This window comes from Ovis canadensis, chromosome 19 (genome assembly GCF_042477335.2).
Source record: "Ovis canadensis isolate MfBH-ARS-UI-01 breed Bighorn chromosome 19, ARS-UI_OviCan_v2, whole genome shotgun sequence".
In the NCBI taxonomy this organism is placed as follows: domain Eukaryota; kingdom Metazoa; phylum Chordata; class Mammalia; order Artiodactyla; family Bovidae; genus Ovis; species Ovis canadensis.
In genome coordinates, this window is record NC_091263.1 from 58,372,660 (window position 1) to 58,390,103 (window position 17,444).

Genomic DNA, 17,444 nt, shown 5'->3' on the forward strand with positions numbered 1-17,444 from the left:
CTCGCATATATAAACATTCAGTAAGTATTTATTTGGTGACAGATGAGTGGATTATATGATAATATAATTTCATTTAAAGAAGTTATATTTTATGGATAATGAATTGTTACATTCAAAACTGTTTATTGAGCACCTATTTATGTGCCAGGGATCAAGATCATCCTCAAGAAAATGAAATGCAAAAAAGCAAAATGGCTGTCTGAGGAGGCCTTACAAATAGCTGTGAAAAGAAGAGAAGCAAAAGGCAAAGGAGAAAAGGAAAGATATACCCATTTGAATGCAGAGTTCCAAAGAATAGCAAGGAGAGATAAGAAAGCCTTCCTCAGTGATCAGTGCAAAGAAATAGAGGAAAACAGTAGAATGGGAAAGACTAGAACTCTCTTCAAGAAAATTAGAGATACAAAAGGAATGTTCCATGTAAAGATGGGCACAATGAAGGACAAAAATGGTAGGGACCTAACAGAAGTGGAAGATATTAAGAAGAGGTGGTAAGACTACACAGAAGAACTATACAAAAGAGATCTTCATGACCCAGATAATCACTGTGGTATGATCACTCACTTAGAACCAGACATCCTGGAATGCGAAGTCAAGTGGGCCTTGGAAAGCATCACTACGAACAAAGCTAGTGGAGGTGATGGAATTCCAGTTGAGCTATTTCAAATCCTGAAAGATTATGCTGTGAAAGTGTTGCACTCAATATACCAGCAAATTTGGAAAACTCAGCAGTGGCCATCGGACTGAAAAGTCAGTTTTCATTCCAATCCAAAAGAAAGGCAATGCCGAAGAATGTTCAAACTACTGCACAATTGCACTCACCTCACATGCTAGCAAAGTAATGCTCAAAATTCTCCGAGCCAGGCTTCAGCAGTACATGAACCATGAGCTTCCAGATATTCAAGCTGGATTTAGAAAAAGCAGAGGTATCAGAGATCAAATTGCCAACATCTGCTGAATCATTGAAAAACCAAGAGAGTTCCAGAAAAATATCTATTTCTGCTTTATTGACTCTACCAAAGCCTTTGACTCTGTGGATCACAACAAACTGGAAAATTCTTCAAGAGATGGGAATACCAAGAGATGGGAATACACTGCCTCCTGAGGAATCTGTATGGAGGTCAGGAAGCAACAGTTAGAACTGGACATGAAACAACAGACTGGTTCCAAATAGGAAAAGGAGTACGTCAAGGCTGTATATTGTCACCCTGCTTATTTAACATATGCAGAGTACATCATGAAAAACAGTGGGCTGGATGAAGCACAAGCTGGAATCAAGATTACCAGGAGAAATATCAATAACCTCAGATATGCAGATGACACCACCATTATGGCAGAAAGCAAGGAAGAACTAAAGAGCCTCCTGATGAAACTGAAAGAGGAGAGTGAAAAAGTTGGCTTAAAGCTCAACATTCAGAAAACTAAGATCATGGCATCTGGTCCCATCGCTTCATGACAAATAGGTGGGAAAACAGTGACAGACTATTCTTTTAGGCTCCAAAATCACTGCAGATGGTGATTGCAGCCATGAAATTAAAAGACGCTTGCTCCTTGGAAGAAAAGTTATGACTAACCTAGACAGCATATTCAAAAGCAGAGACATTACTTTGCCAACAACAGTCTGTCTAGTCAAAGCTATGGTTTTTCCAGTGGTCATGTATGAATGTGAGAGTTGGACTGTGAAGAAATGTGAGCGCTGAAGAATTGATGCTTTTGAACTGTGGTGTTGGAGAAGACTCTTGAGAGTCCCTTGGACTGCAAGGAGATCCAACCAGTCAAATCTAAAGGAAATCAGTCCTGACTATTCATTGAAAGGACTGGTGCTGAAGCTGAAACTCCAGTACTTTGACCACCTAATGCAAAGAACTGACTCATTTGAAAAGATCCTGATGCTGGGAAAGATTGAAGGCAGGGGGAGAAGGGGATGACAGAGGATGAGATGGTTGGATGACATCACCAACTCAATGGACATGAGTTTGAGTAAACTCCGGGAGTTGGTGATGGGACAGGGAGGCCTGGCATGCTGCAGTCCATGGAATCACAAAGAGTCGGACACAACTGAGGGACTGAACTGACTGATTATGTGCCAGATACTATTCTGGGTATCAAGGATAAGGCAATGAATAAAATGGTTTACAACACATAATATGTCAAGTGGTGCCAAGTAGTATGAAGCAAGGAAAGTGAGGATAAAGAAGATGGATAGTGAAGGACGTGCTACTTAGTAAGGGTAAGGGAAATCTCTGACAAGGTGATGTTTGAATAGAGATAATACATATAAGGGCCCATATCAGATTAACTTAAAAATTGTGATGTTATAATTGAAAATTATGGGCTATTATTTATAGTCTCCTTTTATATTACACATGAATAATATGAAAATTAAAGACTCATTGATGATGGTAATTGAGATTTATTTTTTATAGAAAATTAAGTAAGATAAAGAACCCTTGAATATCTCAAGTATAATTGAAAAAATAATCAAATAATAATGTTTTAATATATCTTAATGTTATATTCAAGAGAGTCATACATTTTTCTAACTGTGAATTTCAGAATTGAAGGAGCCAAAAGGAATTTAGACAGAACACTGGGTAAAAGAACATCTTCATCACCAGAGCCAGATTATCCTCCAACTGTAGGTTTATATTTTCTCTTTAAAAACTGTTAATGATATACTATTTTAACTATTGTTTTAAGTCAATGTCAATATAAGTAGTATTTTTAAAGAATAATGCATATATTTAAAATTTTTTATGTTTTTATTAAAAATAGTAAAATTACTTTAAAAACTTTCTTGATTTAATTATATCTTATTTGCTTGCTTTTGACAGATGACCAGTGAAATTAAAAAGAAAGGAGTGAGTTGAATTTTTTATATTCCTTGTTTTGAAAATGTTCAAACTGTTGCAAAGTAGTTCCTTCTAAGACCACCTGCTATATTCCATCCTAGAGAAGAATTTAGAAGCAGATTATTTCCTTTGCCTAAGGGAACAATGCAGGTTTTACAAGTTACATTCTTGTTGGCATTCATTATTTGAGGATTAATTGTAAATATTTTTTTTGTTCTTATCCCAAAGAAAAAAATATTCAAAGTGGTAGTTATAAAGGAAATGCATTTCCATTTTTATTGTGCTGATATTGATGTAATGATGACTGCTTATTTAGAATTTATTGTGTGCTACTCACATGCTAGATAACAGAAATTGAAAAAAAAAAAGACACTGTGCATGGGTGACAAAGTGCAACATGCTTGTTAGAAAGATAATAACATGCTTGTTAGAAAGATAATAACATGTAAAATTTATTTAGCAGTAAAGGATATGGAAAGTTATGGAGCTGGTTACACAAAAGAGAAATATATGAAGCATATTCCCAAATGGGGCTACAGGCTTTCTAAATCCCTTACATTTCCCCCTCAGGATAGAGGACTAAGAGTCTTCCTACCGACTCCTTATCTTTGGAAGAACCTCATTTTAGCTATTTCAAGTTTTTCTGTCTTTTAAAGTGTTCCTCTCCTCCCTCTGCCTCACAACTTTTCTAGAGACTTTGGTTGTGGATTTTTCCCTTTACTAGGTGTAAGAACCCTAGTAAAAACAACTCCAAAACATTTATAAATATTTAATGTGAGGCTGGGTGAATGGCAAGTTATTTTTGGGTGTATGTGGTTAACATCCTCATTTTTTCATCTACAGTTTTTGCCTTTAGTGTCTTACAATCCAAAGTAGGTACCTGGGTATAAAATAATCATTCATGCTTAAAGCCACTGCTGTTGGCAACCTGGCTTCTAGGAACTTCACCACTTCATCACTAATTTCACTAATGACCACTAGTTGCCAAACCAAAAGGATGTTTTTCCAATATTTCTCTCCCTAGACCTCCAGGTAACTTTTTAAAACCTTTTATTTTTACATAATTGAATACTTGTTATCAATGTAACAGGATAGATGACTCAGAAATAGACCCACACAGCTATAAACAGTTGTTTCTGATAGAAGTGCAAAAAATCAGTTCAATGGAAAAAGGATAATCTTTTCAACAAATGGAGTGGAGCAATTGGAACCTCATTAAAAAAGAAAACAATGAAAGAAATAAACAACAAAAACTTTCAAACCTCAGCCTAAACTTTGCACCTTGAACAAAAATTAACTAAAAATTGATCATAGATTTAAATGTAAAGCAAAACTATTAAAAAAAAACCTTTAGAAGAATATCTAGGAGTAGGCAGAGAATTCTTAGACATGACATCAAAAGCATAATTCATATTAAGGACCTAAATGTAAGACTGGAAACCGTAAAACTCCTAGAAGATAATATAGGCAGAATACTCATTAATATAAATAACAGCAATATTTTTTAGGATCTGTCTCTTAAGGCAAAGAAAGCAAAAGCAAAAATAAACAAATAGGTCCTAATTAAACTTAAAAATTTTGCACAGCAAAACCATCACCAAAATGAAAACATTCCTACTGAATGGGAGAAAATATTTGCAAATTATGTGACTGATAATGCATATAAACAGCTCATACAACTCAATATCAAAAAAATAAACAGCCTGGGACTTCCCTGCTGGTCCAGTGGTTAAGAATCTGCTTTCCAATGCAGGGAACACGAGTTCAATCCCTGGGCCGAGAACTAAGATCCCACATGCAGTGGGGCAACTAAGCCCACATGCCACAGCTAAGACCTGATGCTACCAAGTAAATAAATATTTTTAAAGACCTGATTAAAAAATGGGCAGAAGACCTGAGTAGACATTTTTCCAAAGAAGACATACAGATGGCCAATAGGCACATGATAACATGCTCAATATTTGTTCATCATTCACTCATCAGAGAAATATAAATGAAAACCACAATGAGATATCACGTCATACCTGTCAGAATGGCTGTCATTAAAAAGACCACAAACAACGCATGTTGGTGAGGATGTAGAGAAAAGGGAACATTTGTACACTGCTGGTGGGAACATAAATTTGTGCGGCCACTATGGGAAACTGTGGTGGTTCTTCAAAAAACTGAAAAATAGAACTACCGTATGACCCAGCAATTCCATTTCTGGGTATACATCCTAAGAAAACAAAAACACTAAGTTAAAAAGATAAATGCACTCTAATGTTCACAATAGTATTATTTACGATGGCCATGTAAAAGAATGAAAAATTTCCATTTACATCACCAAGTGAAATGAGTCAAGCAGAGAAAGGTAAATATTGTATACTTTCACTTATATGTGGAATCTAAAAAAACAAACGAAAGAACATAGCAAAACAGAAACAGACTCACAGATATAGAGAACGAAATCGTGGCTGCCAGTGGGGAGAGGAAAGCGAGGAGGAGCAAGACAGGGGTAGAGGATTAAGAGGTACAAACTACTGTATATAAAAAAGCTAAAAAAAAAAAATAAATAAAATAAAAATTAAAAAGCTATAAGGATACATTGTACAACACAGGGAATATTGCTAATATTTTATAAAAACTTTAAATGGAGTGTAATCTATAAAAAATTTTAATCATTATGTTGTACATCTGAAATTAATATATATTGTAAATCAATTATACCTCAATTTTAAATAGCACAATCCATGGAAAAACCACTAAATTATATGTCATCATGGAGAAGAAAATGGCAACCCACTCCAGTATTCTTGCCTGGAGAATTCCATGCACAGAGGAACCTGGCGGCCTATAATCCATGAGGTTGCAGAGTCGAACGCGACTTAGTGACTAAAACAACAATATATGTCATCAAAATTAAAAACTATTCTACGTGAAAGACTCTGTTAAGAAGATGAAAAAACATGCTACATACTGCAGTAACGTTTTGACAAATCACATATCCAACAAAGGATTTGGACTTAAAATATTTAAGAACTCTCAAAACTCAATAGTATAAAAATAATCTAGTTAGAAAATGAGTAAAAGACATGGATAGACATTTTACCAAAGAGGATATATGGATGGCAAATAAGCACACCAAATGCTCAATATCATTAACTATTTGGGAAATGTAAATTAAAATTATGGCAAGTTAATCACTACGTACCCATTAGAATGGCTAAAAAAGAAATAGTGACAATTCTAGCTGACTTTTGACACTGCTGAATATTCATTTCTTTTAAATGCCTTTATACTTATTTTTCTGTTTCTTTAAATGTTGTTTCCCTGTCATCTTCATGGGTTTCTCTTCCTTGTTTGACTGTGGCTTGCTAGTTTTCCTTGAATCTTCCTGGATGATTCTCTTCTTATTTCGAGTACCTTTCATATTTTGATGACTCTCATAGATTCTGATGCACAAATACCTCAAATTCAACATGTCAGAAAAAAATGAACTTATCAGTTTCTTCCATAAGACTTCTATTCCTCTTTATTCTTTATTCTAATTATCACTATTTATCCAGTCACTCATGATTGAAGCACCAGTGTCTTAACTTCTTTTTCCCCCTTTCCCACTGCCCACCTGCTGTATAGTTAGTCCCTGAATGCTATGAATATTTTTCCAATTAGTCCTCTTCTTGCCCTAGCCTTAGATTGGGCCTTCATCTTTTACCTTGACTCTAGCAGCCATCAGTGGCTTCCTGTAACCTGTAGAATTAAATCTTAACGTGCATGCAAAGCTTTCTGTAATGTGACTCCTACCGAGCCTCTTGCCTTTCCTCTTGCCACTCTCTCTATCGTATCTTATGCTTCACCAACATGGACTGGCTTATTCATCCTTGAGGAAATATATCATTTCTCACCACACTGCTTTTGCCTGGCACATCCTCTCACCATCCATGCTTCCTTTTACCCGGCTGTATCTACTTCAGCTCAGTTATCATCCCCAGGGAGTCTACCCTATTGCAATGGGTTTGGATAGATGGCTTCTTATTTGCTCCTATTATGTTAATACACTGCTTATTTTTGTTATTTTACTTAGCACATTGTTTTAGGTAGCCCCTTGATCTTTTTATGTGTTACAGTGATCTATTTTCTAGTTTTGAGGCTAGGAATTGCTTCTGTTTGAACATCTATGTGTCTTTAACAACTGTGTTCAGTTCAGCTCAGTTCAGTCACTCAGTCGTGTCCGACTCTTTGCGACACCATGAATCGCAGCACGCCAGGCCTCCCTGTCCGTCAACTCCCGGAGTTCACTCAGACTCATGTCTCATCGAGTCAATGATGCCATCCAGCCACCTCATCCTCTGTCGTCCCCTTCTCCTCCTGCCCCCAATCCCTCGCAGCATCAGAGTCTTTTCCAATGAGTCAACTCTTCGCATGAGGTGGCCAAAGTACTGGAGTTTCAGCTTTAGCATCATTCCTTCCAAAGAAATCCCAGGGCTGATCTCCTTCAGAATGGACTGGTTGGATCTCCTTGCAGTCCAAGGGACTCTCAGGAGTCTTCTCCAACACCACAGTTCAAAAGCATCAATTCTTCGGCGCTCAGCCTTCTTCACAGTCCAACTCTCACATCCATACATGACCACAGGAAAAACCATAGCCTTGACTAGACAGACCTTAGTCGGCAAAGTAAAACCATAGATAGCCTTGACTAGACGGACCTTAGTTGGCAAAGTAATGTCTCTGCTTTTGAATATGCTATCTAGGTTGGTCATAACTTTTCTTCCAAGGAGTAAGCGTCTTTTAATTTCATGGCTGCAGTCACCATCTGCAGTGATTTTGGAGCCCCCCAAAATAAAGTCTGACACTGTTTCCACTGTTTCCCCATCTATTTCCCATGAAGTGATGGGACCGGATGCCATGATCTTCGTTTTCTGAATGTTGAGCTTTAAGCCAACTTTTTCATTCTCCACTTTCACTTTCATCAAGAGGCTTTTTAGCTCCTCTTCACTTTCTGCCATAAGGGTGGTGTTATCTGCATATCTGAGGTTATTGATATTTCTCCTGGCAATAGTGGATACTCAATAAATGCTTGTTGAATTAAAAAATATAAATAATTATGTTCAATTAAATACAACAGGTATTGTGACAGAAGTATGAAGAGACTACAGTGGGGACCTAAAGTAGGAAGTCTCCAAAAGAAACTTTGAAGCACGTGGTTTCACTTAGAAAAATCAGACATCTCTTTGCTGAAGGAAGAATGTATATTCCAGTTGTAAGCATGCTTACAACTGGAATATACATTCTTCCTTATATATATATTATGGGGTAATTGGTGCTGTTTATTGAGATGGCTGAGACTCAGATCAGAAAACTGAGTTTCTGATCTATTTTCTAACCTGATTAGAAACTAGGAGATCAAGGGATGTCTTTTGGCTATGCTGAGTATTTCAGAAAGAACTGAGTTCTAGAGATAAAGATTTAGAACACATCAACATATACAGTTTATGGTGATGAGACTAGGTGAAGTCACCTAGGGAAAGAGGAAAGAGAAAGAGTGAGGAGAAGATCAGGTTCACAACTAGACAGAGTCAGTCTGATAAGAGATTGGGGACCACCACAAGACTTTTAAGATCAAGCGGCGTATTAGTGGAATAGACATAGAAAATAACCCTCTAGAAAAATTTTTGTGCAAGGAACTAATTGAAAAATACTTTAAATTAGATGAAAAAATGTCCAACCAGGCCATTCCTTAAAAACTTCTAATTTTGAAATAATTTCAGGCTAATAAAAAATTGTAAAAAGAGTACAAAGTATTCTCCTGTATATTCACTTGTTCTCATAATAGTAACATTCTTGCCTGCAACAACGATTACTATGATGGTTGCCAGATAGTAATTTTCTTACCATTCTTTGTATGTTTTTTAGTTGGAATTTTGTATTAAGGAAGAACGTGGTCTTTTTTCTTTCTTCACTCATTCATTTATATATTAGTATATGGGCTATGGGTTTCCCAGGTGGAGCAAATGCTAAAGAACCTGCCTGCTAATGCAGGGGATGTAAGAGACGTGGGTTCAATACCTGGGTTGGGAAGATCTCCTGGAGAAGGGAATGACTACCCACTCCAGTATTCTTGCCTGGAGAATTCCATGGATAGAGGAGCCTTGTGGGCTACAGTCCAAAGGGTCAAAAAGAGTTGGACACAACTGAAGCAATTTAGCATGTGTGGGCTATGGAGTCTTATTTTAGCTATTGAATTTAATATGTTGTTATTGTTGTCTATTTTGATGTTCAGCTGCCCCAAATTTGGCCACTGGGAGCACATCAAGTTGCCTCTTATGTTCTTTTTAGCTTATCCCATCAACACAATAAGATGTTCCAGCCTTATAGGGTACTTTTCCTGTTCTAATCCTGAAATCATCATTTTTCAAGGATTCTTGGATCTTTTTTAGTAGAGAATGGTATTTAGAAATTGGGGCATCAGTGTAAACTATGTAACTGAGATGTAGTTGGTTCTTGGTTCCTTCAACAGAAAGAGCCAGGAAATTATTTATCTACCTATCTACCCATCCGTCCTTCCCTCTGTCATCTGTCTATCTTGAAAGCCTTGAGTTTATGCTGATGCCTTCTATTCCAATTCGAAACCACAGAGTTCTAGCCTTCCCTCTTTGCATGTTTGTTACTCCCTTTTCTCACATTCAGAAACGTCAATTTCATGAACCATAATATATTTACTTATTTTACTAAGTTCTATAACGCAGGTAAACAGTTTTTAAATTGCTAACTCATGTGAGAAATCTACTCACTGTAGTTCAATATTTGTCTATAGTTTTATGTACTTAGCTTGAAGGCATATATCAAAATACTGTGTTCAAAAATTAGTTTGATTAGTTCTATATTCCTTTCAATGTGGCTATGTTTTTAATTTGAAATCCATTTAGGTTCGTTTGTTTCTTTCTTTTTTCATTTTGGCTTTTTCCTCTCGTCCTTACTAATTTTCTTCATTCATGTTTTTGAGCGTGTGAAACAATAGCATATTTTAAAGTCAGAACTGCATCCAAATCTATACTCAAAGACGCATCCTTCATCCTTCTACCCTGTTCCTCCCCCCAGTACTTTCTCTCTGTTGCAACCTACTCCCTTTAAAATAACTGATGATGTTGATTTCTGGTTTATCCTTTCTGTGTTTAATATTTCATGAAGAAATAGATAAATGTTCTTATTTTCCTTTTTATCTTACACAAAATGCATCATACGATATTCTTTTGCATTTTAACTTCACAGTACACCCCAGAAATCCCCCCATATACATTTAAAGAGATCTACATTTTCTCCCAGCTTTATTGAGATGTAATCGACACCTAACATTGTGTACGTTTAAGGCTTCAGATGCGCTGACTTGATTTCCTCACTCATTTTTATTGCTGCACAGAACACACCAGTGTGTTATTTATTCAGCCGCTCTCAAATATTTCTAGCGTTCTGTTGCTATGAACAACCTTGTGTAAGTGTGTTTTCACACTGTTGGAGGTATGTTTTCAATTTCTAGAAGTGAGACTTCTGGATCAATCTGTAGTTTAGTTAGAAACTGCAAAATTTCTCTCAAGAAGGTTTGTACCAGTTTGTGTTCCTACTTGTAGCTTGTGAGAGTGCTTAATTCACCATAGTCTTACCACAGAATATAGGGGTCATATTTTTTATTTTTTGTCAGTCTGAAAGGTGACAAATGGTATCTCAATGTAGTTTAAATTTGCTTTCTCTAATTATGAAGATCAAACACCTTTTCATATGGTTAAGAGCTATTTTTGTTAACATTTTTATTGTGAAATTGTGGTTCATATCTCTTGTTAATTTTTCTATGTATTTTACCCTAATTTTTATGTAAACTTTAAAAAATTGTAATAAAACACACATAACATAAAATTTACCATCTTAACTATTTTAAAGTATACTGTTCAGTGGTATTAAGTATTTTCACATTGTTGTGCCACCAATCTCCAGAATATTTTCATCTTGCAAAACTGAAACTCTACACTCATTAAACACTCCCCATTTCCTCTCCCCCTAGCCCCTGCCAAGTACCATTCTATTTTTTGTTTTACGTATTGACTACTCTAAATACCTCATATAAATGAAATCATAAGGTTTTTTTTGTCATTGGCTTATTTCATTTAGCATAATCTCCTCAAGTTTTACTCATCTCCTAAATTTTTAAGCATTCTTTCCATTTTATTTGAGAGATATTTTCTCCCAGATTGTCAGCTATCTTTTGACCTCTTTTATTATGATGGGTTTTTGCCATGAAAGCATTTTAATTTTATGCAGTCAGAATTTGTTAATTATTTTTTCTTTTCTATACCTGGAATTTGAATCATAGTTATGGAGTTTTCCCCTACACTCAAATGTAGAAGAATTTTATCAATTTTTTCTAGGCCTTGTATAGTTTTATTATTTCAGTTATTTCTTAACCTATGTGGAAGTTATTCTTCTGTATGTTGGAAGATATCTGTTAAATTAATCTTTTTCCAAATGGCTGACCAGTTGTTCCAAAAATATGTATTAAAATCATCTTTGCTTCAGTGGTTTAGGGTGCTACATTTATTATATGCTACATTTTCCTATGTGTGGTATCTATTTCTGGACTTTCTTTTTCTTTTTTTTCCAGTGGTCTATTCATGTACCTATATCACACTATTCTCATTAGGGAGACTTTATAGTACGTTTTAATGTCTCCTAAGACAACTTCTTCTTTGTAAATTTTCTTTCTCAGGGATTTCTTGGCTTTTCTCACATGTTTATTTTTCTACTTGAACTTTAGACTCAACTTGTCCAGTTCCTTAAAAATGTGTGTAGATACTTTTATTGGTATTGCATTAAATTGGGGAACAAATTAAAATTTTTGTGATATTAAAACATCTCTACCAATCTCAGCTACTATCTTTCCATTTGTTTATGTCTATTTTTGTCAGACTACTCTTTGTTATGGGAGAATTTATGAAATTATATTATGATGCTATTGTACCAGAATATTATCTTCAAGAGATTGGGGCTTTGTTTACTACTATATCCTGAGCATTTGGAACAATACCTTTATATTTGTTGAATTAATGAATATTTGTTAAATGAAGGAATAGTTAAGTTAGCAAAGGATCTTTGTTTTGCCTTGAAAAGTGAAGAGTATACTAAAAACATTAGTTTGGAGAGAACTCATCATAAGTAAATATATAAAATAGTTTCTTTGTAGGTTGTACTTTGGGGTAAAATATTTTTATTCTAAAAGCATGTTATTTTTCATAATATTTTTATTCCAAAGTGCTGCATTTGCACATATATCATTGAAAGGGTACACCATTTAGAATATTTATTTTTTCTTATTATATTCTCAGTTCAACTATATGTATTTGAAGCAATGTGTAGAGAGTAGTCCGATAGTACCTATTCAGCAGGAATGGCTGGATCACATGTTAATGTTGGTACCTGAGTCTTTGAAGGAAGGGAAGGAACGAGAAGAACTTGTTCAAAGTCTCATAAACGAGGTGTCACATGATTTTGAGAAAAGCATGAAGAGATATTTGGGTAAGTAGCATTTAACACACACCAAGCTTACTTGTTCCCCTGCCTATCCCAATCAAAAGCAGAAATATGAATAATAAACATTATATGTTTAGATGAATGTATTTTTAGAGTTTTAATTTTGAGCCTATAATAAAATCTTTGTAATTCATGGGCACTGTTTTTAAGGGCACTTTTGTGATTTTTAATGTGCCTATTAACTAATAGTTTTTTAACTTTTTACTTTGTCTTTATGGTTGTAGTTATGCTACTTATAGGATTGTAAGAAAGTATTAGTGTGTCTGGGGAGATTTATTAGAGAAATAACCTTTGAAAATCTTAATTGGATTAATTTTTTAAGTTATTATGCCAGTGACCTTGGTAGGTATGATGAAAATAGTTGAGGACTTATTAAAGCTTTACTGTATTTAAATTCACTTTCAAAGTAGGGCCAAAATCGTACCAAAAGCTTAATTTTGTTTCAAAAAAGAGACTTTTTCCTTATACTAATTTTGATGTATATTAAACTATACTACTCATTTTCAAAAGTTGAAACTTTGATTTCAGTAGGTCTTGCGAAGATTTTCAAGAAGTATTTATCTATTTATAAAATACTGTTTTTCTTTTTTTTTTTAGTGAGAAGTGTTCTGGTGAGACCTGATATTAATTGGCTTGAAGATGAAGGTGGCCCTTTACCTGAATCCCCTGTGTGAGTAAATCTTTTAAAAAACAGTACTGCATCTAGGTTTTGATAACAGACTGAAAATAAACTGATCGATCTTACATTCAAGGCTAAAATTATGAAGCTCAAAAGTGTTTTCAAAACATGTAAAAGAATTGTAATACTGTTTTTTTTTCCTCCCCTAAATGTATCCTCTACATTGGACTTACCTAGTTGTTGATTATACACTTATGAGAACCTTTATAGATGTATAACTCAACTTGGTCTTTCGTAAGTAAGCTTTGGAGTATGCCAGAGAGATTTCTCCATCTCTTCTCCCTAATCCTGAGGACCAGGTTTGTTTATGTAGGGTGACTGAGCCAGAGTACAGTGGAAGTTAAGGAACTCATGCATGGCCCATCAGCCTTCCTTACGCACCAATGATCTCTCTATTCTCTCTGAAGATAATGAACTCTCAAGATCTTGATGTATTTTTGTTACATGCCTATCTACTAAGTTTCCCATTGCTGACCACATTTCTCTCTTCTCAATCCCCAGTCTTCTCACTTTGATACTAATTCTATGCCATAAATATTACTTACTAAAGTTTAGAATGTGTCATTTGAATCCTGTTTTATGCAGTGTTTTGCTTTTCCAGAGGCCTGGATTATTCTAAGCCTTGGCATTCTAACTATCTGCAGACAAGAAACCAAATATTAGCTAATTTGCACATTGTTCATCCAACCATGAAAATGTTACTGGACCTTGGCTATACAACATTTGCCAATACGGTTTTGCTAGACTTAACTGGAATTAGGTAAAATCCCATATTTATTAATTAACATTTAAAATTTGAATGTCTTCTGCTTGAGTCTTTATATTTTTGACTGTATAATTTTTATAACTGATAAATATTTAGGAGTTTTTACATTAAAAAATTTTTAGCTTGTCTTACTTGCTTCACTCATTGTGTATCATAAACAGTTTGTTTGCTTTAAATCTTTTTTTTTCTCATAAATAGAGGTAAAGGCCCAATTGATTGTGACTCACTAAGAAATGATTTATCAATACAAGTTAGAAAGGCAGAAGAGAAGATAATGAACACTTGGTATCCAAAGGTTATAAATCTCTTTACCAAGAAGGAGGCACTAGAAGGCATCAAACCTGAGAAACTGGATGCGTTTTATAACTGTGTTTCCACACTTATGTCAAATCAGGTAAATAGATTTTGTATATTTTAAATGATAATGTTAATAAAGTTAATTTAGCATTTTATGAGGTATAATGCTATATAATTATTTTGAAATAAAGTAAGAGAGACTTCTACTAGTTTAACTGAACAATACTTCATTTCTGGAAGCAGTGTAAAATGAGAGGTAACTCTAGAATTACGTGTCAATATTATGGGTGATTACTGGACTCATGCTGAAAGGCTATAAGCTAATTATCTATAGCTTTATTAATAAAAGGACTATCCTAGAGAATGTATTTTTGAAGTTATGAAATTCTAGGTTAATTGATTATCATTTTGTTCTTAGTAAAATCTTGATTTGAAATGTTATTGATCATTTTTAAATGACAGAGGATATGAATTTTATACAATTATTTTATTGGCTCCTTGAATTTTTACTATTGTAAAAATATAACCGTAGAAAAATAGTTTTGAATAAAAAGTTTTCCTTTTTGTAAAGATCTCCAAAGATTCCATAAATTTTGCCTTTTTAAAGGTAATATATATGTGTATACATATATATATATGAATCTGATATGTAATGCTGTAATGAATATACATGATTTCATTTTTACCTTTATCCTCTTAAGAGGACTATGATTATATGATAAGAAGTTAAGAGATGAAAAATGTTGTGAAGGTTATTTAAATCTATGTTTGTCTACTTTGTTTACATTTCTAATAATTGGTTATATATAAGAAAGTATTACTCATCCTTTAGTAACTTACAGTGCACATTTCTAAGTTCCAGTGGCTTCACTCTCAAGTAACAGTATGCTGGAAATCTGATGCTCCAGGAGAAAAAATCCTGATTTGTAGTGTTTTCCAATTTCCATGGTATAAATATTCCTACCATGGTGATTTTCAGGCATCCAAGAGTTTAGTATCTAGCTCACAGAATTTTTGAATGTTTAACAATTAGCTCTTGTAATTGTAGGAGCTAGCTTTAGTACATCACTCTCACTTGCCCCAAATACATATCACCTCACGAAAGTAAAAATGAAAAGTGAAAGTTGCTCAGTCATGTCTGATTCTTTGTGACCCCATGGACTATACAGTACATGGAATTCTCCAGGCCAGAATATTGGAATGGGTAGCTTTTCCCTTCTGCAGGGTATCTTCCCAACCCAGGGATGGAACCCAGGTCTCCTGCATTGCAGACAGATTCTCTACTAGCTGAGCCACAAGGGAAGCCTGTCACCTGATGACACCCCCAAACTGGGCTTTAGGCCTCTCCACCCCTCAGTCTTTACCATGCTGTTGGGTCTTCTGGAACTATTTCTGTACCAGGGACAAAATTACTAAAGAATGTGGAAGATTCTAAGTTGCCATTTTAAGAATGTTGATATTCTATAGAAAAATTAAAGTTTGCATATATTGTTCTATTTTAGACTGTATTAAGAACATACTGTGCTGAATGAAGATAATTTTCAGGACTAAATGGATTGGTAAACTGAATTAATTATAGGCAATAGCTCACTGATTTAAACTTTTAGTTAAAGGTTTGTTACTTTCTAAAGTAGTAATAACTTACGGTATCATGCAGCTAAAAGATCTCTTAAAGAGAACCGTAGAAGGATTTGTAAAACTCTTTGACCCAGAAGATCAACGAAGGCTGCCCATATTTAAGATGGAATTGACCTTTGATGATGATAAAATGGAATTTTATCCTACTTTTCAAGATTTGGAAGATGTTGTCTTTGGTTTGGTTGAGCGAATAGCTGAAGCTCTGCAGGTAAGTCTTTATCCTTATTCACTGGGTTTCTTTTTTTAAAAAATTTTTATAGAAGTATAGTTGATTTACAATGTCGTTAGTTTCAAATGTACAGCAAAATGAATCAGTTATACATATACATATATCCACTTTTTTTTTTAAAGATTCTTTCTTCATGTGTATCATTACAGAGTACTGAGTAGAGTTCCCTGTGCTATACAGAGGTCCTCATTATTTATCTATTATATATAAATGTACACATATACATACATATATGTATTAGTGTGTATATGTCAATCCCAACCTCTCAATTTATCCCTGCACCCCCTTACCCTCTAGTAGCCAAAAGCTTTTTTTCTACATCTGTGACTCTACTCATCAGATTTCTTTCAGTTCAGTTCAGTTGTCAGTCGTGTCCAACTTTTTGCAACCTGGTGGACTGCAGCACACCAGACTTCCCTGTCCATCACCAACTCCCAAAGCTTGCTCAAACTCAGGTCCATCGAGTCAGTGATGCCATCCAACCATCTCATCCTTTATCATCCCCTTCTCCTCCTGCCTTCAATCTTACCCAGCATCAGGCTCTTTTCCAATGAGTTAGTTCTTCGCATCAGGTGGCCAAAGTATTGGAGCTTCAGCTTCAGCGTCAGTGCTTCCAATGAATATTCAGGACTGATTTCCTTTAAAAGTGACTGGCTGGATCTGCTTGCAGTCCAAGGGACTCTCAAGAGTCTTCTTCAACACCTCAGTTCAAAAGCATCAATTCTTCAGTGCTCAGCTTTCTTTACAGTCTAACTCTTAAATTCATGTGTGACTACTGGAAAAACCATAACTTTGACTAGATGGACCTTTGTTGGCTAACTAAGGTCTCTTCTTTTAAATGCTGTCTAAGTTGGTCATAGCTTTTCTTCCAAGGAGCAAGTGTCTTTTAATTTCATGGCTGCATTCACCATCTGCAGTGATTTTGGAGCCCAAAACAGTAAAGTCTGTCACTGTTTCTATTGTTTCCCCATCTATTTGCCATGAAGTGATGGGACCAGATGCCATGATCTTAGTTTTTTGAATATTGAGTTTTAAGCCAGCTTTTTCACTCTCCTCTTTCACTTTCATCAAGAGGCTCTTTAGTTCTTCTTTGCTTTCTGCCATAAAGGTGATGTCATATGGCTCTTTTAAAAAATTTTTAGTTGAATATAAGCTCTATAAAATGTATATGTACATAACTTATTGTTTTCTTTTCATCCTCCAAATTTTTGTAAGTTAAAAGTGGTTTCTCTTTGAGAAAGTTTCCTGGCTTGAGATGACATTTTTCTTTTTAGAACTTTTATTGTGGTTATGAATTAATATATATTAATTTTTATGTTGTAGTTATGAAAATATATATATTTACAAATGGATATTTTATGTGTTTCATGTTCCCTACTGAGTTGTGAACTTAAGGACAAGATCGAAGTGATGTGTGTTCTTTCTAGA

At 34.8% G+C, this 17,444-nt stretch overlaps 1 protein-coding gene across 1 annotated transcript in view; it reads left to right on the forward strand.

The window, feature by feature from the left end:
• The window catches only part of DNAH12 (dynein axonemal heavy chain 12), a 169,278-nt gene that overhangs the window by 7,069 nt on the left and 144,765 nt on the right, over positions 1–17,444 (forward strand). Inside the window, exons 3-9 of the mRNA XM_069560621.1 lie at positions 2,554–2,635; positions 2,832–2,858; positions 12,203–12,392; positions 13,005–13,077; positions 13,688–13,846; positions 14,051–14,246; positions 15,807–15,995. Coding sequence (XP_069416722.1) covers positions 2,554–2,635; positions 2,832–2,858; positions 12,203–12,392; positions 13,005–13,077; positions 13,688–13,846; positions 14,051–14,246; positions 15,807–15,995 — 916 coding nt within the window. The remainder of the gene's footprint in view (positions 1–2,553; positions 2,636–2,831; positions 2,859–12,202; positions 12,393–13,004; positions 13,078–13,687; positions 13,847–14,050; positions 14,247–15,806; positions 15,996–17,444) is intronic.